The 22850-nt window shown below is 39.2% G+C and overlaps 1 protein-coding gene across 1 annotated transcript in view; it reads right to left on the reverse strand.

Annotated features, from left to right (window-relative positions):
* Window positions 1-433: 433 nt before the first annotated feature.
* The window catches only part of wdr41 (WD repeat domain 41), a 33391-nt gene continuing 10974 nt past the window's right edge, over window positions 434-22850 (reverse strand). Inside the window, exons 5-13 of the mRNA XM_048595303.1 lie at window positions 21695-21757; window positions 16888-16999; window positions 14990-15052; window positions 14688-14798; window positions 9666-9856; window positions 9087-9208; window positions 8402-8484; window positions 4265-4398; window positions 434-1225 (exon numbers count right to left, since the gene is read on the reverse strand). Coding sequence (XP_048451260.1) covers window positions 1079-1225; window positions 4265-4398; window positions 8402-8484; window positions 9087-9208; window positions 9666-9856; window positions 14688-14798; window positions 14990-15052; window positions 16888-16999; window positions 21695-21757 — 1026 coding nt within the window. The 3' untranslated portion in view covers window positions 434-1078. The remainder of the gene's footprint in view (window positions 1226-4264; window positions 4399-8401; window positions 8485-9086; window positions 9209-9665; window positions 9857-14687; window positions 14799-14989; window positions 15053-16887; window positions 17000-21694; window positions 21758-22850) is intronic.

Genomic DNA, 22850 nt, shown 5'->3' on the forward strand with positions numbered 1-22850 from the left:
GTCTAGGCCCGAAACGTCAGCCTTCCTGCTCCTCTGATGCTGCTTGGGTTGCTGTGTTCATCCAGCTCTACACCTTGTTATTTAAAATAAATTTGGTCACCTTTTGTCCAATTCCTTACGCAGCAGTTTTAACATCAAGATTCATTCAGACAAAACACTCTTGTCTTTTGGCAAGAAGATTGTGCTCAAGCTATACGAGAACTTCAGGATACATTAAACTGGACCTGATCAGCTAGGAACAACATTAATGTACTCAACTGGTAGGTTTGGTCTTTTGGACATACTGAAATAAATAGGCTCCAAGTCCTTCTTCAACCAAACTCATTTGATTTGATTAATGAAAAATTTCTTCTGTACTTATTTAGTAAAGGAGACAACTGATAGATCAATGAAGCAGGTAGACAATGGTACTAATGAGACAAAATGATCCAAGTAAATATTAGTCATTTTAGTTCCAGGTGCAGGCAACATTAAGTCGTGGACCTTCCAAATCATTTCCATCAAAGACAATGCACACAATTTGCAGCAGTAAACAAATCCTCGAAAAGATTGCTGCGGATGTAAATAATTTGTCAGCCCTCTGACTTTAGCAACATGGAACTTTCAAACATGCAAATCTTATATTTTAACACTCATTTACATAATTTCAATTGTTACACAGCTGGCCACAAGAAAATATTTAAGCTAAAAATATTATTTTAAAATATTGCAAACTTTTGTTTTATGACAAAGATTATTGCCAGATATTTTATAGTACAAGTTTTATAACACAATTCTGTACACTGAATAAGTAAGTAAACTTTTACAAATCATACTAACAAAATTATTGGTTCAGTAGACAATTTGCAACATTAAGATTATGTAAATTCAGAACTGGTAAGAGGTCAGAGTTTAGCAGAAAATCGACTTACAATTTAAGATCTAAATTATCAAGCCACATTTACAGCTTTAATTTCTCAGCAAGTCTTTGAAATATTAACATTGCAAAGATTTATATCAATACACTTGCTGCAGGTCTCAGAGTCATTAGTGCCATCATGCAATGTTCACATTATAAGTTTCACAATAATCTCAAATGTTAAGCATCATATTGTTCTTCCCGTTCCAATTTTTGGAATAATGTCTTGCTTCTCAACTTTGATTCCCTTTTTCCATCTTTCCATAAAATGATAAGGTGATCCGTAGAACAGGTTACTATTCCATGGTCTTCAAAATACAGGAACATCTAGGATTTAACAAATCAAAATGTAACATAGCAAGCACACCTTGCTCCATTGCTTAAGGCTATCAGAATTAATTTAAAAATTTTGTCTAGGAAAGAAAACAGCAACAGAATAATGTTAAGCTCTTTCACTTCAGAACACTTCGAGCTTTTACTGACATACAGACTTCAAATGAATGCCAGTGTTTGGAAAATACAGTAAATGATGGAAAAGAGTAGGAAGGGTTTAGAGAGATATGTGCAAATGCTGGCAAATGAGATTACGTCAGATTGGGATGTCTGGTCAGCACAGATGAGTTGGACCAAAGGTTCTGTTACCATGCTGAATGACTCTTCCTCCCACAGTCCAAAGATGCGCAGGTTAGGCAGATTGGCCATGCTAAATTGCCCGTAGTGTTCAGAGATGTGTAGCTTAGGTGGGTTATAAAGGGATGGGTCTGGCTGGAACAAAAACAAAGTTGCTGGAAAAGCTCAGCAGGTCTGGCAGCATCCGTGAAGGTAAAAACAGAGTTAATGTTTCGGGTCCAGTGACCCTTCCTCAGAACTGATGGTGGCTGGGAAAGTGTCAGTTTATATGCAGAATAAAGGGGGAGCGGGATGGGTTAAGGAGTAAATAATAGGATAGAGCCTAAAGAAAGAGAAGAGCAGTTAGACAGACAAAGAGTTGATAATAATCAGGCTGGGAGGATGAATAGTTGTTAATGGGGACTGTGAGTGACACAGGGGGTGTGTAATGGCAGGCTATGTGGTAACAGGGCCTGGTGTGTGGGGTTGGGGGCTGGGACATGGGAGAGTTTAGGACCTAAAATTATGTCTAGGTGGGATGCTCCACACTGTAGGGATTCTATGTTCTTTTAAGACGCAGTTGGCTACCTGTACTGCAATGCATATAAGCATCATGACAAATGAGCTGAGCCAACACTTTTGTTTCGAATACATACTATTCAGGCATGAAGAAAACAATTATAGAAGTTGTGATAAGGACTCTGATGAATTCAGACTTCATAAATGGCATTTAAAGGACAACAATTAACAGGTTTTAAGGACAGCAGAAAAATGAGGATCAGTTCAAAAAGGTTAACATGCGTTAGACAGAGCAGAATGGCTTCACAGGAAATAATATAATGGATGTCCGGATCAGGATAACAATGTGGGATAGGCAGAGAGTAAGGTAACTTCAGCAGCATTATGGGGCGGCACCTTGGCTCAGAGGTTAGCACTGCTGCTTCACAGCACCAGGCACCTGGGTTTAATTCCAGCCTCAGGCGATTGTCTGTGTGGAGTTTGCGCATTCTCCCCTTGTCTGCATGGGTTTCCTCCGGGTGCTCTGGTTTCCTCCCACAGTCCGAAGATGTTCGGGTTAGGTGGATAGACCATGCTAAATTGCGCACAGTGTGCGGGGACGTGCAGGCTAGGTTCCAAGGATGGACTTGGGTTTGGGATGGATGCTGTTCGGAGGGACAGTTTGGATTTGGCTTGCTTCCACACTGTAGAGGGATTCTATGGATTCCAAGAGTAAAATCGGAGAGTAAAGAACCAAGTGGCTAGGGAATTAGTGAAGTTTTTTGTAGGATGTTCCTTTTGTGACCTCAAAAGCAAGACTGGCCATTGCTCAAGCTGCCAGCATGGAGCAGAGGGAAAGCACATTTAATACGTATTGAAAAAAGCTCGTTTACTTTTGGTTGTCATTAATGCACCTGTGGCCTAACCAATTTCACATAAAAAAGTTCGATTTTAACATTGCCTTGCAATTTATTCCCAATTCCTGGTGGAATACAGCATCTCATTTCCAGAAAATTAATCACAGATATACAGATAACTGGAAGAACACACAAGAAACTGTTAAACTCATGCCACCCTCAATGCAACATCAAAATTGCTGTAATCCCAGTCACCGAGCTTCAGTATGAAGATGACCCTTCTAAGTGCACACAGTCAGAAACTAAGCTCCAGGGCACTGTCGACTCCTTCTCCAAAGCATGAGAGAAACAGGTCAGAACGCAGAAAACCAGCTCCCATAGCAAGCAAGAGTAATGTCAATATTCCAAAAAATATCTTGGGAGCCTCCAGATTAATGCTACTTGTCTTTTCCCTCGGATGGGGGATATCAAGACTAGCAGGCACATTTTTGAGGTAAGAGGAGAGAGATTTAAAACAAAAAACAGGAGGGGCAAATTTTTTACCCAGAGGGTAGTTTGTGTATGGAACAAACTACCTGAGGAAGTGGTGAATGTGCGTGCAATTACAATGTTTAAAAAACATTTGGATAAATCCATGGATAGGAAAGGTTTGAAGGGATATTGTCCAGGAGCAAGCAGATGGGCCTAGTTTAGTTTGGGATTATGTTCAGTATGGACTGGTTGGACTGAAGAGTCTGTTTCTGTGCTGTATGGCTATATGACTGTAAGATAAGAAACAGACAAGGACAACATAATTCATCATTGCTATCAATGTGACAGCTCAGCCTTTGGCTGGCTGAGGGTAAGAGTTTGAAGGGATGGAATTTTCAATCTAAAACTCTAATTATGGTTTATCAGGTAACTGTGAACATATGAGATAACAAGGTGTGGAGTTGGATGAACACAGCAGGCCAGGCAGCATCAGCTTTCCCGCTCCTCTGATGCTGCCTGGCCTGCTGTGTTCATCCAGCTCTACACCTTGTTATCTCAGACTCCAGCATTGGCAGTTCCTACTATCTCTAACTGTGAACATATGGTTTCTTTTTGCTTCAGCCAAATGGATGACCCATAGCAGGGACCTCAAAGCCTGGGAGAAATAACTTCCACATGCAAAGGCAAGAGAGGCTGCCCAAATGCAGCAACTTCTTTCTAGCTAGTATACCCTGCATCAATCACTCAAAAACCACTCTGCTAGGTGGACATTGGAATGTCTTATATTAGACTCCATGTAGTTCACAATGACAGCCAGTCTTCTCCACCCACCCCCATTCCAATGAGAAATCAGAAATACTGAAAAGCTTTTTTGTAAGTTAACACAGGCAATAATATGAATAAAATGTACTCATGCTCCACAATTACTTACTCGCACTGCACCTGAATGGCCAATCAAATCACCAGTTAACTCCAGGGTCTTTAATACAGAACATTCCGACTTGCGTTTTGCCATTTGGTTTTGCTGCTTGTTTGGTCTGCCAATTCCCCACATGCTAAAAAGCCCTAAAAACAAATACAATATAGATAATCTCATTACAGTTATGCAGCAAATTCATAAAAGTGAGAGATCTATGCCAGCAAAGCCCAAGGCATAATAATAATAATGAGTGCAGAGGTTTTATCAAAAACAAATTTAGTGCTAACATTTGGAGGGACTTAGGTGTGTTTGTGCAAGGCATGCAGAAAGTTAGCATGAAGGTACAGCAAACAATTAGGAAGACAAATAGCTTGTTGGCCTTTATCACATGGAAATAAGTTTTAATTAGTCTTGGTAATCTCAACAAAACCTTATACAACTTCAACATCTGGAATATTGTGTGTAGTTTTCATCCGTACATTTAAGAAGCTATATACTTGCTTTAGAGGAAGTGCAGTGATGGTTCACTAAACTAGTTCTTGGATTGAAGGGGTGAGCAAATTGAGATTATATTATCAGGAGTTTAGAAGAGCGACAGGTGATTTCATTGAAACATACATGATTCTGAAACAGCTTGATAAAGTAGAAATTGGTCAAGGAATCTAAAACTCTGAGGCACAGTCTCAGAATAAGTGGCTGATCATTTAGAATTGAGAGGAGGAGAAATGACTTCACAGATGTTTGAGAGTCTTTGGAATTCTTTGCTCCAGAGAGTTGAGGAGCCTCTATTGTTGAAGACATTGAAGAGTGCCCAGATAGATTTTTGATCTCACTAAATCAAAGGATATTGGGAGCATGCACGAAACTGGTGCTGAAACCGAGGATCAGCTATGATTGTACTGATAGTGGTGCAGGCACAATAGGCCACATGATTTACTCTCACCCCTCTTTAAGCTCTTGTTAAAAACTGGAAAGAAGAACACTTTTCCTGAAGGGTTTTAAAAATGGGAATGTCAGTATAACTTGGCTTATGTATTATAAAAATTGGGACTCCCTACCTATCTAATGTATAGATTCCATCAATTCACTTTTATCAGGATGGATGTCTGTCAGGAAACATGGTATAAAAGTCAAATTTGTATGGTGAATTGGGTTCCTCCTTTCAAAATTATGCTGGCTGAATTAAACTATTGGTGGAAAAAACCGCAAAGTTCAGATGTAACAGCCTAAACAGCAAAACACAATCCCTTTTTATTGCTGTTATTTTACACTGCAGCTTGTACCAGGCCTTCAGTTTGAAAGATAATTACTGTCAATGGCCTGCAATTTTGACTCAATTCTACTGTTCTTTCACTGTAATTTGGCCAACATCAGCGCAAAAGATCACAGAACATTAAGTGCTATTTGTATTTCAATTTCCGTGATTTTTGAAGTACTTCTAAAAATATCACAATAGAAGCAGGCTCAGCTTAAATTGGCCACAATCTGAGGGTGAACTAATCACCATTGGGAGTTGGTGCTAACTATACTGTGCTAGTGAGCCGGCCTTCTGGGCAGGTTTAAAACAGGTGCATTTTGAAAGCTTTTGACTGCAATTGGACTGATTCATGCCAGATTTTTGATCTGGTAGCCTGTAAATTAGTTTAAGCAGAGACTGAGGAAGGTGGGGAGTAAAAGGAAATACTTTACAAAATCAGCTCAATATTTACACCACTCTTCACAGCTTCGTAAAAAGTGAGTTAAAGCAAATTCTCTTTTTAAAAAAAAGCAATTTAACAGATTTATTTTGTCATTTCTGCTGTAAATTTCAAAAACTATACCAAAATAAAACTACAAATATCAAAACCATGCAATATTTTTAAAAAAAGCTTTAATTACAAGATAGAATTGCTGATTTCTATAGCCCAAGGTTTGCTAGAAACGTGCACCATTGGCATTTGGCCATTTTACACTGTAAAAATGCACAAAGTAATGGCATGAATGAGTTAAAGCATTCATACTGTGCTAACATTTCCTTGAATATGCACCACTCCATCAGTACCCCTACCTAAAGTGTACAAAACTGATCGTTGCTTGGACTTTCCTCACCCAAAATAGTCGCAACTGAAAATTATTAGTAGTTGCAACAGCTCTCTCACTGTGGTCAGTCAGAAAATACAAGAGTCAAAATAATTGATTGAAATAAAAAAAAAATCACTGCTTCTTTAAATCTTTAATATTAAACATTATTGTTTCAATTTATAACTTATAATTTATAATTTATCAAAACAGCTACCATTATGCACCGGGTCAAGTGTATAGCAAATGCGTCAGGATGACTCTATATTGTGTGCACAGCACAGAGCAATAAGGTGCCCAAACCAGTCACTGACAAAAGCTATTGGATTATGTGAGGCAGCAGTTCCCTCTGAACCAATGAGCCTCTGTGACATTTGTTGTCCATCCTTAAATAGTCTTGAATGACTTACTAGGCAATTTCAAAGAGCACAATGCTATGAATCTTAATTTACATGTAGGCCTGAAGTTACATGTAGGCCAGACCAGGCAAGAATGGCAGATTTTATTCTTAAAAAGTAGTTACTGAACCAGATGAGATTTTATGACCATTGAAGATAGTCTCATGATCACCATTACAGAGACTAGCTTTGGATTCCCAGAGTTTATCAGTTTATTAAATGAAACATAATAGTAGCACAATCATTTCTAACAAAACAGAATCTAACTATCACCCCTTGAGAGTCAATGGCATTACAATTGCTGAATTCCCAAATATCAATATGCCGAGGTTATCAAAGACCAGAATCTGAACTGGACTAGCCATATAAATACTGCGGTTATGACAGCAGGTCAGAGACTAGGAATCCTGTGGTAAGTAATTTACCACCTGCCTCCCCAGAGTCTGTCTACTAGTGGTCTACCCTCCACTTGCCTGGATGAGTGCTGATCCAACAACACAAGAAGCTTAACACCATCTAGGAAAAAGTTGCCCATTCTCTCTCATCCACACACATTGATGCCCTCCACCACTGATGTTCAGTTACAGCAGTGCGTACCACCTACAAGACGCAATGCAGAAATTCACCAAGACTCCTTAGACAGCAACCTTCAAACTCATGACCACTACCATTTAGAATGAAAGGCAGCAGACACATGTGAAAACCATTATATGCAAGTTCCATCCAAAGCCACTCACCATCCTTATTTGGAAGTATTTCACCAATACGTTCCCCCTTAACAGCGTTGTGGGTATACTTGTACCAAAAGGGACTGCAGCAGTTCAAGGTGGCAGATCACCACTACTTTCTCAAGAACAACTAGGGACAGGCAATAAATGCTGGTCCAGTGAGAGAATGAAAAAAATATTCTTCCCGACATCTCATTCCAACATGGACAGTGTAGTTGAATTTCAGAGATAGGGTGACTGCTGTTCACATTATGGCAGTGTTTGATTGTGTGTAGCACAAAGGAACACAAATAAAATTGGTTAATGTTGATTAGGAGAAATCTCTTAAGTGACTGGACTTATAACTGGACACCAATCGTATTAGGTTGAGGACATCATATGAAGAGTTCTTCGAGCCAAAGCCTTAACTCAAACTACCTCAGCTGTTACATCAATGAAATATCCAACATCATATGGTCTATCATGGACTATGGCTGATGATTGTAGTCAGTCCAGTAGTGGTCAGTTCCAATAGCAATTCTTTACATAATAAAAGCGGATGACCTGCATAAAACTCAGACTTTGGGTGATAATTGTCAAGTAGGATATGTGCCAAACAAGTGTTTGGCAATGACCATTGCCAGCAAGAGAACCTAAGCACTTCCCTCTCACATGCAATGTCATGAAATTCATTGGACATCATGGGTTCACGATTAGGCAGAAACTGAACTAGGTCTAGGCCTAGCCACATGCTAGACCAGTTCAGGGTCTATGCAATCTACTGTGAATGGTTCACCCAAGCCATCACCCTGAAGACACAAGGATCAACATTCTAGAATGCTCTAAGTAGCTGTTATGTGGATAACAGTAGTTTAGGGCAGAAGCCCACTACCACCTAATCAAGGACAGCTAAGAACAGGCAGCAAGTCAAGGTTTGTGGACTAATTTAAATCTACCAACGCACGTAACACAAAAGGTACATTAACCTGACGTGGCAGGCTCGGCTGGCGGGAGCTCCTGTAATTCCCAGAGGCGAACACTGCCATCCTCAGAGCAGGAAACCAGTTGGCTGCAAAACATATTGAAATATTAATATTACTTTCACAGAAACAGAAGAAAAAATAGTTTTGTTGTTACTTAACGTACATTAAATGTTCATTTTTGTGTTTTGCTCAAAGTGTTCTGGCAACAGTTTTAAGTGAACAATGGAAATTGTGCTAAATACTTATGACCAGAACACACTGATCCAAGTTTCCACAGATTCAGTAAAATGGCAGTATATATTAAAAAAATGGATTTTTGTGCATCTTAATTTTTGCAAAATTTAGAAATGGAAAAGGAAATGTATCTAGAAGTACAGCAAAGGCCCCCACTTTATTTTAAATGGAAATGGAGAACTTTTTGTAAAGCAGAACTTAACTGAATGTCAAAAGTTCAGACTAAAAACCAACTACATCTTCCAAAATGGTACTGCAGGACCATTTAAAATAAATGCAATTAATATCAATGTATCTTAAAAGAATGGTCAGGATTATTAATATAGATTTGAACTGCTTGAAGAAAACACAAACTTTTGTATTTCATTTAGTATTTCTTCCTGTTTCACGTAATAAGTGCACGCTGTTTTACCCAAAATAGGTTAGCATAAAATTGAGAAGCAAGCTTCCATACTTGTTCGGTAACTTTGCAATGTGCAACACACGTGAATCATGTGCCACTTGCTGGTACGCGATCACTGTTTTTGTTTGAAGATTATACACATAAATTCCAGTTCCAATGGCAGCAAAAACATTCTACAAGGAAAAAAGAGATACAAACTTATCTTTAGTTTAACAGCATATCATTATAAAGTAGTGTAGAATCGCTATACAGAAGAATTTGGAAAACCGTAATGATTGATCTGATGAGCAGACTAGATGATTCACAAGTTAAATAGAATAGGAGTGAGTAGGATTTGGATATTTGCATACTTTTTATGAATCTATTTTAAGTAAAGCTCTTGCCATCATATTTCAATACAGAAAAGGAAAGGTACACAACGCAACATGAATTGTATATTTCTCAACAAAGCTCCACACTAATTGAATAACAGCAAATCCTTTGCCAAAGTTCTTGTCATTGTAGCCAGCAGATGGGCCTTTTAACCTTCATTCATAGTGCTGATTTGACAGCATTAAATATAAAATTCATTTGGAATATTAAACAAAATTTATTGGATTTTGGGATAAATAGCATTGGCTTTTACTTTACCTCTCTATCTGAAAACAGATGATGGATGCACGTTTCATGCTGGTTTGGGGTCAACGATATCTTTATTTCAGCTGGTTTATCAGACTGTTGGGCAGAATTCCAGAACTGAGATTCCGATGCTCGAACTGACCAATCCAGGCTGTCCCAAATTATTAACTCACCCACATGGGATCCAGTTGCAAATATATTATCTGTTAATGGAAATAAACAATTCACCATGGCAAGATTCCAGTGAAACCAAAACTCAAAACACCTTGGTATTACAGTAGTTTGACTACTGATTTTAGTTGACACAAAGAGTTTGATTAAAAGCTTGCATGTAGAATATTCTTCTGAAAACCTACGATATGAACAAGAACTCTACCAACACTTGGATCTGCTGCTAAAATCAGCAACAGAAATCAGCAGCAGTGAAATCAGGATTGTTATGGACCAGTTCGGACCCCCTCAAAATACTTTAAGAAAGTAACCAAGACCCTAACCTTTTCTTATTTTAAAGGTAGATGTGAAGTATGCATTCCACATGTGATGCAATCGCTCAAACTACTTGACGTTAAGTAGAACACAATTTATTTAAACAGTATAGTTAAAATACAACCAAAAGAAAGAGGAATTCAGAATAATTTAACTATTGGAAAACTTAACTGAACAAAATATACAGCACCTATTACTAATTAACTGTTCCAATACAGTAACACCCCGTAAACATACCCCCTGACAAAAAGGTAAATTCAGACACAGATTCTTACACGTAGTTCTCAAATCCAGCAGGAAACAACATCAGAGAGATTTCAGAGGAAGTAGAGGAAGTTCAGAGGAATCATTCACTGAAGCTCCAATTCTTCTGAGAACCCAAACAGCTTCTGACTGCTACAGCTAAAACAACACTAGAAAGCCTGGTCTGAGAAAGCTGGCCACTCCCTTTCCATTGTTCCAACAGTTTTACAAAAAACCTAAAGGCTTCCTAAGTTATTTACTTAAGCCATTTTCAAAAACCAGATTGACACCTCTGCCTTTACAACCTCTCCTCAAATAAAGTCAGGACCAAATAATCTTTTTAAAGTGAAAGCATCATCACATGATATCTGCTTGAGATTCAGGAGAGAAATTTATCTCCAGACTGCCATCAGAAGTTATTACAAGTCTTAATCAATACTAATTTCCACAATAATTTTGAACAAAATTATGATCTTTTGCAAAGAAGGCAGCCACGATACTAAACACTTAAAACAAAATGTTCAAAACCACACTATCAAGCCAGTTTTGAAAGGGATGAATGGCAGCTATCAGTTAAAGTCAGAAAAATCAAAATTCTAGCAGTGGGGTGATCACAGATAAAGTAACAGATGATCCAAAGGAGTAAATTTTTAAATTTATGGTATTGAGGAATCACAAACCAGTGTAGGTCAGTGGCAAAAGGGGTGACACTTGATTGGGACTTCTTACCGAATAGGATCCAGGCAGCACAGCTGTGAATGAGTTGAAGTTGATGGAGGATGGAAAAAAAGAAATAGATCTGAGAAGCAACATTCTGAAATTTGGGTGGTAGTGCAAAAAGGCAAAGGACTCAAGCATTGTTTTGTTATTAAAAAGTGGAGATGAGCGCGCTTTGCTCAGTTCCAGAGAAGAAAGAACTATTAATGGTAAAAACCAGCATGGGAGCTAAGAACGAAAGTTAAGTGACAAGCGACCTATTCAGAATGGGGTTGGGAGTGGGATCTGGGTTTTGTGGACAAGGTAAGGTCTGAGAAGACATAAGGCATGATGAGTAAAAGACGGCAGCTCAGTGGCTGTGGAATAAACAAGGCTGAAAGCTTCCCTTAACACTAAATGTTATGCAAAATATTTAATTAATTATTTTCTGATTCTAAGGCCAAGTTCAATTTATTCCATTGTACAGCAAACTTTGTTTTAATCAGCACCTTATGAACTAGCACTCTGATAAACCAGAGAAATAATATACTTGAACTACCAGACGTTTACTGTATTATGGCAATCTCAGTGATGTCTGAGTAGTCAGTTGAAGGTGTGAGTAAAAAGGATCTCCACTGGTAAATTTTATTTAAAGCAATTTTGCATTATTATTTAAGAGATTTAAGTTGTAAATGAAGTACAACATTGATACGTATACACCCTGCATTAAATTTCTATTTCTTAATGTGTGCTTTTGCCTTGATTGTGTAGACATCTTGTTCAACCGGAATATTTGATCAACCAGCACACTCTTGGTCCTAAAGACGCTGTTTGCTATATCTTAATTTTGAATGGCCACAACAGCAGCTAAACTAGCATAAACTCAAAAAGTCTTTTGAGGATTTTTTTCCTTTTTGTTTTACAGCAGTGCTTTTGGCAACTTATAAACTTTTTAAATACGAAAATAAGTTTGCTTTTGGGGGAACAATATTTGCAATTTTTTAATATACATAATCAAGTAAGCTTGCTTTTACAACAGCTCAACTTTATAAGAAGTTGTGCAAGTCTGAAAAGTAGACGAAGAAACATCTAATGGCACTAGATTTTGTTTTACATTTGTTCATGTGACGTGGGTGTCAGTGGCCAGACTTGAAATTATCACCCAATTCCAACTGACCTGGAGAAAGGGGTGGTGAGCTGCTTTCTTTAACCACTGCAGTTCTTGGGCTGTAAGGACACCCACAGCAACATTATTCTGCAATCCTTGACACAACTACTTGCGGACAATTGAGCAAACACAGCTGTTGTCTCCAAATTGGTAGAACAGAAACTACTCAAAAACAGCAGGGGCACTATGATAAGCATGCAAAATAAGGGAGACACCACCAATGGTCCACTGTATTATCACTGCTCTCAAATTTTATGCTGGTTCAGGCTGAATCAGCACTGCAACATCAGTGCCACGCTAGCTGTATGTGCATCAAAAGGCTGACATAACATTGTTGAAAATTTATCTCCTTTCTAATTGAGCATTGTGAAATGCTGCTGTAGTGGTACATTCTCCAAAATGATTGCCGCCATGATGAAAGAATGCCTATTTAACATCTATCCAATGAAACCAGCAAAGAAATTTTGAAGACTATCAATTCTCAACATACACAAACACAAGAAACATGAAGCAGGTGATGGACTACATTTTGTAACTTCAGTTACTTTTATATAGTGCTAGTGATTTGTCTGGTTGGTATGATTCCTCGTTTTCTCCTGCAACTGCACCCAAGTAATGCATTGCCTCCAACGTAAAGGAAGTAGTTACAGTGATATTGGATGCACTGACATTAATCTTCCAAGACTCCTTTGATTCTGGAAAAGTAACAGAGGATTAGCGAACTGACAATGTAATACCCTAATTCAAAGAGGGAGGGAGACAGGGAAAGGCCAGTTAGCTTCACATTGGTCACTGGGACATATTTTTTTATTCACTTGTGGGGCATGGAATATGGCCAGGCCAGAATTTATTGCACGTCCCTAGTTGCCTTTGCGAAGGTGGTGTGAGCTGCCTTTTTGAACTGCTGTTGACCATCTGCTGCAGGTTGACCAACAATGCCATTAGGGAGGCAATTCCAGGATTTTGACCCAATGACAATGAAGGAACAGTGACATTTTTCCAGATCAGGATGGTGAGCGGCTTGGAGGGGAACTTCCAGATAGTGGTGTTTCCATGTACCTACTGCTCTTGTCCTTCTAGATGGTCCTGCTCGTGGGTCTGGAAGGTGCTGAGCCATGAGCAAATTGGCACAGGGTCAGCAAGATTAAAGAGAAAAATGCGCGGCTCAAAGATTGGCGTGGGAGAAACAATTTCAAATTAATGGGACATTAGCACCAGTAACTGGGGAAGGAGGGAGATATTCCAATGGGGCAGGCACCACCTGAATCATGCGAGGTCCAGAGTTCTGGCAAATTGCATAACCGTGCCGACACACGGTTGTGAGTCGGGCTTTAAACTAAATTGTGGGTTCAGTCGCATGGAAAATAATAGGAATAATTAATGGGGGGCTCCACAGAGTTTTAGAGTTTCCAGAACAAGTAATAAAAGAGAGTATGGAAAGGGTCAGGAATCTAACTTCAGGCAGAACAGATAAGGGGTCAAGTATGAGAAGGGGGCAGTCAAGGCAGGTCTGAGGATGTTGTATTTAAATGCACGCAGTATACAAAACAAAATGAATGAGTTGTAATGCAAATTGAAATTGGCAGGTATGATGTGGTGAAGGGTTTTCCGTTCTGAGGATGGCTCACTGGGCCCTGAAACGTTAACTTGGATCTCTCTGCTCAGATGCTGCCTAGACCTGCTGAGCTTTTCCAGCAACTTCTATTTTGCCTGTGATTTCCAACATCTGCAGTTTTTTTTTAAATGTACTCTTTTGATGTTCTTTAGCAACCATTTCCTTCCACAGTAAATGGTAGATGCTCAGTTTCAAGTCTGCCAGGATCACTAGTTTCTGATCTCATTACAACTTGGTTTCTCCTCCCAATCTGTAAGCAGTGTAAAAATTTACCCTAATAATGATCGTCTTGAAGACCTGCCTCTATACATTTTATGGTGCATAATTCTGGATTACTGGATTAGGGGGAGGCTATGACCTAGTGGTAGGGGTAGTGGTATTATTGCTGGAGTGTTAATCCAGAGACCCAATTAATGTTCTGGGGACTCAGGGTCGAATCACATCACAGCAGATGGTGGGATTGAAATTCAATAGAACTTGGGAATTAAGGGTCTAATGACAACCATGAATCCAATTTGGAAAAATGCATCTGGTTCACTAATGTCCTTTAGGGAAGGAAACTGCCATCCTTACCTGGTCTGGCCTCCATGTGACTCCAGATCCACAGCAATGTCATTGACTCTTAACTGCCCTCTGGGCAATTAGGGATGCACAATAAATGCTAGCCTGGCCAGTGGTGCCATCATCCTATGAATTAATAAAAAAAAACTTCCAACATCCCAGGAAAGGATTGTACTGCCTTCCATCAACGTGCATTTTCAACTGAAGAATAAACTATTAATGCGACTAATGTAGATAATTCTCAATAATATAAAGATGAACTTACCATTTACACTGATTATTGCCCTGATGTCATCTTCATGGTTTGACAGTCTTCTCAACTCATTAATTTCCCAAGTCTGAGATTCTGATGACAATGGTGCCAATTTGAAAATTACTGAAAATAGCAAAAGTAGAGTAAATACTAAATAATCTAAGTTTTCAGGTTCAGTTTTATTTTTAATGCAACACAATAAGTACATAAGTGATTTCCACAGAAATTAGAATAGCAAATAAAAACACAGCTGACAGATCATTCTTTTTTAAGTCAGACATGCATTACTTATGCATCATCATCAAAAGTCTTACCTATATCCTTCCTGACCACCGTAGCAATGCTGTTTTTTGGTAGTTCCATCATCGAGCTTACATCTGTTTAAAAAATATAAAAACACATGAGAGATACAATAACCCTAATGCTCAATATGCGCTCAAGATGACAGGAAACACTGCTGGCCCTGCTAACAGGAAATTAACTGGAGTAGTTTGAGAAATAAAACCAATCCCTATATCACGTCCCACTCTTCACTTTGTATATTGCATGCTATTTCCACCATTTAGCATATACATGGTTCTGAGTTGTCGTTTCACTAGGATGGCAACTCATTTGTAGATATGCCGCGTGTTACACTTGGCATGGTCTCCTGCACTCCCCCTTGAATCAGTACTGATGCTCTCAGGATAATGACAGACTTAGGGAAATACAATTCTGCTTCTATTGGTCCACAGAATTTCTTGAATGCCCAGCTTTGAGCTGCTAGATCAGTTCTAAATCCATCTTATTCAGCATGGTGGTAATGTCCCACACCATGGTGGCGTGGGTCTTCAGTGTGAGAATGAGACTCATCTCCATAAAGGATCATTTAGTTGTCACTCTGTATAGGATGGGCTGAAGGGCTAAAATTGATGATATTCAACAGATGCATGATCTTGAATGAGTCGTGTGAACATTCCTGTACGTGCCAAAGATGGCATAATCAAAGTTGCTTCTCTGTAGTGGCTGCTTGTTACACTGTACAAGAGAGTGAGTTTTGTTCCAAGTCATCAGACTTCACCTTGGACCAGGATTGTGAACGGTGCCAGGAACAAACCCAAGCTTCCAGACCAGCTGTCGATTGAGGGGTCCCCGATGTGCAGGAGGGCGTGAGGGTCATTGCTTTATTTTTCTTTTTTTTATTACTTTGTAAAATGTTCGTATTTAAACAAATTGCTGTTGTTGAGTCTTCTCTTAACTACATTAAACTCAATCAAAAAAGAACCGCTTGGATACACCCTGTGATCCAAGACACACTCCTACCAATCTGCAATGGACAAATATATCTGTGATAGGCAAACTGACAAGTGCAAGGTCAAGTCGTTTTTTGGAGACAGCAAGAACTGCAGATGCTGGAGTCATAATCAATACATTGTGGAGCTGGAGGAACACAGCATATCAGGCATCATTATCAGAGAAGGAGAGTCGACGTTTCGGGCCTAGACCCTTCATCAGCCAGTCCTGAAACGTCGACTCTCCTGCTCCTCTGATGCTGCCTGACCTGCTGTGTTCCTCCAGCTCCACACTGTATTGACTCAAGTAGTTTCTTGCCTATTAGTTCTCTCAAAACCTATCTGCCTGACAGATATTCCTCCATGACTCAGCGAGTTTGGTCAGTGATGCCACAAAGCCAGGCTGTGATGAACATTAAAGCCCCTATCAATGTATTAACTATGCTTTCTTCAGTGTAATCTACTCCAACTGTGCACATCTTTGAGAAAGTCTCCAATTCTGGTCTCTTGCACATCCCTAATTTCAGTTACTCCATGATTTGTAGCAGTATTTTCAGCCACCTTAGCCATAAGCTCTCTAAACATTTTCACCTCTCTCTCCCTTTAATATGCTCCTAAAAATCTATTACTTTGATCAAGCTTTTGCACACATTTCATGATTTCTCCTTCTATGTCTTAGTGTCAGAGGATGTCAAAACGTTTTACTGATATCACTGTCATATGCCTTGAGATATCTTCCTTTATTAAATGTCCTAGGTGCAAGTTGTTATTGGTATGTTAGTAACAGGTTAAACTGATTTGATACTGCAACTTTCCATGCAAGATTAGTTATCCCAAGAAAGAAAAAATTTCTTGAAAATTTATCTTGGAAAGAAACGTATTTGTAATAAAAACTGAAATATGGAACTGAATGCCTGAATAAGAGCAGTTTAAAATAATACCTGCATCTTTAAAGCAAGCTGTTTTGCAGAGCAATTCTGCTTGACAGTTCCAAGTGCATACTTTATCTGCTCCAGACAACCACACATCAAGTCTTTCGATAGTCATCAGACACTGCCAAAACAAGCTAAATGATAAAGTTGCAAACATAATGATTGTTAAAACATGAGTCTCCAGCAAACTTATCCCGGCACAACCTTTAATTCAAATTCTTAGACCGGTACTATGCAAAAATGCGTAGATCATCCGCTCCAGTAATTTTACATGGTTAGAGCATATTGCTTCCATGCATGGGATGGAAGGTTAGATAGCTATTAAAACAGAAAAAAAAAAGTGTTCCTTTTAAGAAAAGTAATTTGTCTGAATCACAGAATCCCGGCGGCATGAAGAGAGGCCATTCGGCCCACTGACTCTGCACCGGCTCACCGAACAGCATCCCACCCAGACCCAGCACTCTACCCTATCCTTGTAACCCCACAATTATCATGGCTAATCCATCCAGCCTGCACATTCCTAGATACTACGGGGCAATTTATCACGGCCAATCCACCTAACCTGCACATCCCACACAGACACAGGGAGAATGTGCAAACTCCACCCAAGGCTGGAATCGAAGTCAAGGTCCCTAGCGATGTGAGGCAGCAGTGCTAATCATTGAGCCACTGTGCTGCCCTCCCATTTGGTTCATTTAAAACATACCTCAATTATATCAATGGTCAAATTAAAAGTAGGGAAGCATTAGATAGTTTGAAATTTGTTCCAAAGTGCAAGTCAAGGAGGCAGATTCATCAAATATTCTACCAATCAAGGCATAGAAAAAAAGTAGCCAACAAATAAAACCAGTGTCATTAGTATTCAGTCAAGAATTAATGTAAGGATAAGGAAGTCTTGCTACAATTATTCGGGCTTTGATGAAACCATATCTAGAGAATCACAAATAAAAGTAAAATACTGTGGATGCTGGAAATCTGAAAGAAAAAGAAAGTGCGGGAAAAACATAGGTGTGACAGCATCTGTGGAGTTAGAAACAAAGTTAATGTTTCAAGTCTGATACGAGTCTTCTGGAGAATCACGCACGTTTTTAGTATCCATATCCAAGAAAGGTCACTCTTGCCATGGAGGTGGTACAGCAAACGCTCATTAGGTTGATTTCTGGGATGAGAGGGCTCACCCACGATGAGAGGCTAAGTAGATTGATCCTATACTCTCTAAAGTTTAGAAGAACAAGACATGAAACATAGAAGATCTGGAGAGGATCGACTGGGAGGATCGACTGGGAAGATACCATTATTTCCCTTGGCTGATGAATCTAATACAGAGATGGAGAAACTTCTTCACTCAAAGGATTGTGAAACTTTGGAATTCAAAGCCAGAGGGTTGTGGGTGCTCCGTCGTGGAACAGATTTACACCTAACACTGGGAGATGTCTGTCCGTCAGAAAGTCATGGGATACGAGGAGCAGACAAAAAAAAAATGGAGCTGAAGAAAAAAAATCAGTCACGATGGTACTGAAGGACACAGGAGGTTCAAGGGGTCACATGGTCTTCTATTTCTCATGCTCTACAAGCTCTAAAGGACAACTTCTAGACTGGGTCTGCAGCAGGTGGTGAGGAAATTGTCAAGAGGGAACAATTTACTTGGCCTCATTCCCATCAATCTACTTTCCATAGATGCATCCGTCAATACCCATAATCGGTGGGAGTATAAGTAGTGTAAAAAGTAACAATTCTTAAAATGTATTCAGGAAATATTTTTAGCTAGAATGTAGTAAACCCATCAAGAGAAATAACTGTTCTGTACTTAGTTTTAGGGAATAAATCTTAACAAGTGGAAGAGACATCAGTGAGAAAGTGGTTTAGTAACAGCAATCATAGTTCGATTAAGATTTCATGTAGAAATGAAAAAGAGTAGTTGTAAACTAGGGCAATATCTATTTCAATAAACTAAGATGAGATTTGACAAATGTTCACAAGAAACAACTATCTGAAGGTAATCAGTGTCATACGCAGTGCAAGGTATTCAAGGAGTAGCTAAAAGATTCCAAACATGTTCTCCAAAAGAAACAATGGCAGGACTCCCAAACCTAGTAACCAAGAGGAGTACAGAAAGTGCAGGAAATTGAAAAGGAAATTAGGGAATCAGAGGGAAGACATATTAAATGTTAAATCCTTTTTGACTTTATTTGTCAAAGATGCTTTACAATAAACATGAGGAATAGGAGATTAACAATGAAAAATGAATAGAATGAGAAACTAAACAGCTAAGTTGGCAGTGAAGGCAGAAGGCATGGGCAAGGGACTATGTGTTGGCCTTCACAAAAGAGCAAGATGATGCAGGCACCTCAACTGAGAAGTCATCTGAAAAATTGCTTGGAGTAAATATAGTGGGGGAGAAAATATTAAGATGATTAACATTCGTCAGAATGGATAAATCACCAGATCCAGAAGAAACGCATCTCAACTACTAAGGGAAGCAGGGGAAACATAGTAACTAGGAATAGGCCATTCAGTTCTTTGAGCCTGCTCTACCATTCAATCTGAACATGGTTGATCCTCTATCTCAATGCCATTTTTCCATTTTCTCCCCATACCCCTTGATGCCTTTAAAATCTTAAAAAAAAACTTTATTCAATAGATTCAATGACTTAGCCTCCAAAGTCTTCTGTGGAAGAGATTTCTACAGGTTCACTACCTTTTAAGTGAACAGATCTTTCCTCATCTCAGTTCTAATTGGTCTAACATGTTCTAGACTCCCAAAGAAAACATCCCACTAGCATCTAGTCTGTCCAGCCCTGTTGTAATTTTACACATTTCAATCAAATACCTTCTCATCTTTCTAAAATCTAGTGAATACAGGCCACTAGAACCAATTGCTCCTCAAAAGACAGTTCTACCATTCCTGATGTCAGCACAATCAACCTCCACCGAACTTCCTCAATGACAAGGATATAATTTCTTAGGTGGGGAAACTAAAACTGCATGCAATACTCCAGCTGTGGTCTCACCAAGGCCTGGTGTAACTGCAGAAATTCCTACTTCTGTACTTACATCCTCTTGCAATTAAGGCCAATGTACCATTTGCCTTCCTAATTACTTGCTGCACTTGCCTGTATTTTCACTGACTGGTGTATAAGAACACCCGTTCCAACTTCCCAATATACCACTACTTAAATAATATTCTTCCTTTTTGTTTTTGAACTTGTATTGTATAACTTCCCATTTAGTCATATTGTAATGCATCTGCCATGTGTTTGCCGAAGATAAGCAATAGTTGAAGCTCACAGAACCATTTCCAAATCCCCCTCGCTACAGGCAAGGTTCTGGAGGATTGTTGACACTACATAATTGGTTAAAAAAAATAGCTTCAGGTAATTGCAGGCCAGTCAGCCTAACCATTGTGTTGGGCAAGGTGCTGGAAAAAATGTAATTTTGGAAGGCACAGATTAAAGCAAAGACAATCAGCATGGATATTTAAGGCAAATGTAGCTGATCAACTTGATTTAAGTTTTGAGGTATTAACAAGGGTCATGTGTTCAATACAGTCTTCATGGCAGAATGATCAGAAAATAACAGTCATGGGATCCACCAGAAAGTGGGGAGTTGGATCTAAAATTGGCTCAGTTGCACAAAGCAAAGAGTTACTCTTGATATAGGTTTTTAGAACTGGAAGACTGTTTCAGAAGAGTTCTGCAAGGCTCAATACTGGAGCCAGTGTTGACTGTGCCATACAATTATTTAGACTCAACTGTAGGGAATGTGAAGAAGAAAGTTGCAAGATTACAAAATTTCATTGTGGGGTTGATGAGGCAGTAAAAGGTAAAGATGTTATAGTCCCAGAGGACATTCGGGTTATGGTCCCATTGGAGACAGAGATGACTGGTGATGGTTTACCTGAAGAATCAGCATGCCTCGGGTGAGGGGAGATGTTGAGAGGGAGAGTCCAGTAAGCTATATAAGACTACACAATGATATCAATGGACTGGTCAAAATGGATAGAAAAATAGCAAATGGAATTCTACCTGGAGAGGGGTATGAGGACATATGCATTGGGAGAACAAAACAAGGAAGCATCAAATGATGGAGTAACAGGGATGTTGAAGTGAATATGTACAAATCTTTAAAGGCAGCTATTTTTCAGATGGCATAGAAACAACTCGCCAAACTGCCTCCTGCTGTGCCATACATCTATGTCTCATTGAAACTTGGAGACTGTTGTGGAGAGCAACTTATAAAAGCAAGTTCCACGTAATTGTAAAAGCAAGCTCCACTTAACGCATAATGAAATACATGACAATGCACGTTCAATTCCTAGACCAACTGAGGTTACTATGAAGGTTTCAAGCTCCCCTCTCACCTGAGGCACGGTAACCCATCATTAGTTGTCTCTCTCTAACGCGAAAGTCCGCTGGGACTATGGCAACTTCACTTTTACTTCACAAGAGAAACAGACAGGAATTTATGTAAACAGGGGAAGGGATAAACTGAAATTACATTAAAGAAAAGAAAACTTAGGGTGGGCATTCATGGAAGAGACGTGACACTGAACTAAATGAGGAGAAAAATGTCAGTGATCCAGACAATTCTGTAAATGCTTAGCAGACCAGGCAGTACCTGTGAAGCATGGAAAGGGGGTTTAGCATTTCAAGTCAATGATCCCTAATAGTTGCTGCTTGATCTGCTGAGTGCTTCAAGAATTTTATCTTTTTTTCTGATTTCCAGCAACTGCAGCATTGTTTAAAAAAAAGTTTTGTTTATAATGTTCCACCTGAAGCCACTCAGATCTTATACCCATCTTATAGACTTTTCTTACCTTAACAGAGGACTGAAATTCCGTCAACAAATAGATTTGGTTGCCAGTGTTTAAATCCCAGATCTTGCTGCATCAGTAAAGGAAAAACTATACAAAATTAATTTTGAAGAACTGAAATACTTAGCTTTTCCAAAACAGTAAACATTAAACCTAGTGTCCTAGGGACCCATTGCATCAGTCTTATTTCCTTGAAAATTACTGCAGTGAAATAGCTGACACAGCACACCCAAACGTGCTTAGCAAAGATTCATCAATTTAGGAACAAACCCAAATTGACACTAAGCCATAAAGCAACAGAAAATAAAAACCAGGTAGGCTAAATGTGAAGTGTACCTGGAGAATGATGCAAGATTGCTCAGCGCCTTAACATTTTAGAAACATAGAAAATAGGAGAAATGGCCATTCAACTTTTTAAGCCTGCTCCACCATTTAGTATGACTATGGCTGGTGATCATCCACCTCAGTTCTCTGTTCCCTCTTTCTCCCCATACTCTTTGATCCTTTCAGTCCCAAGAATTATATCTAACTCCTTGTAAACATTAAAGTTTTTGGCCTCGATGGCTTTCTGTGCCAGAGAATTCCACAGGCTCACTACTCTCCTCATATCAGTCCTAAATGTCCTACCTCATATCCTTAGACAATGACTCGTGGTTCCGGACTCCCAGTCTTCAGGAACATCATTCGTGCATTTACCCTGTCAGTTATGTCATCCCAGCAATCAGTCTAGTGAACCTTCATTACACTCCCTTCATAGTCAGAACCTTCCTCATAAGATGTTCAAAACTGCACATATTACTATGGTGTGGTCTCAACGAGGCCCTGTACAATTGCAGCAAAACAGCCCCGCTCCTGTACTCCAATCCCCTCGCTGTGAAGACCAACATTCTATTTGCCTTCTTCACCACCTGTTCATTTTTCAGACCTATCTGACATTGGAACATTTTTACAAATAAATAAAGTTGCGTCAGGATGTTTCTCCAAAAAGGAACATTGTTGAGCTGTTAGAAGACTTGACAAAATTTTGAAGACAATCTTTTCCACATCATAGGGTATATTCTGCAAAAAATAGCACATTATATGGGCTCTCTTCTTAAATGTATGATTACAAACTCCTGGAGATTTATTTGTTTGGTTTGCAATAATTAATGGTCAAAAG

Source organism: Rhincodon typus, chromosome 3, assembly GCF_021869965.1.
Source record: "Rhincodon typus isolate 14 chromosome 3, sRhiTyp1.1, whole genome shotgun sequence".
Classification (NCBI taxonomy): Eukaryota; Metazoa; Chordata; class Chondrichthyes; order Orectolobiformes; family Rhincodontidae; genus Rhincodon; species Rhincodon typus.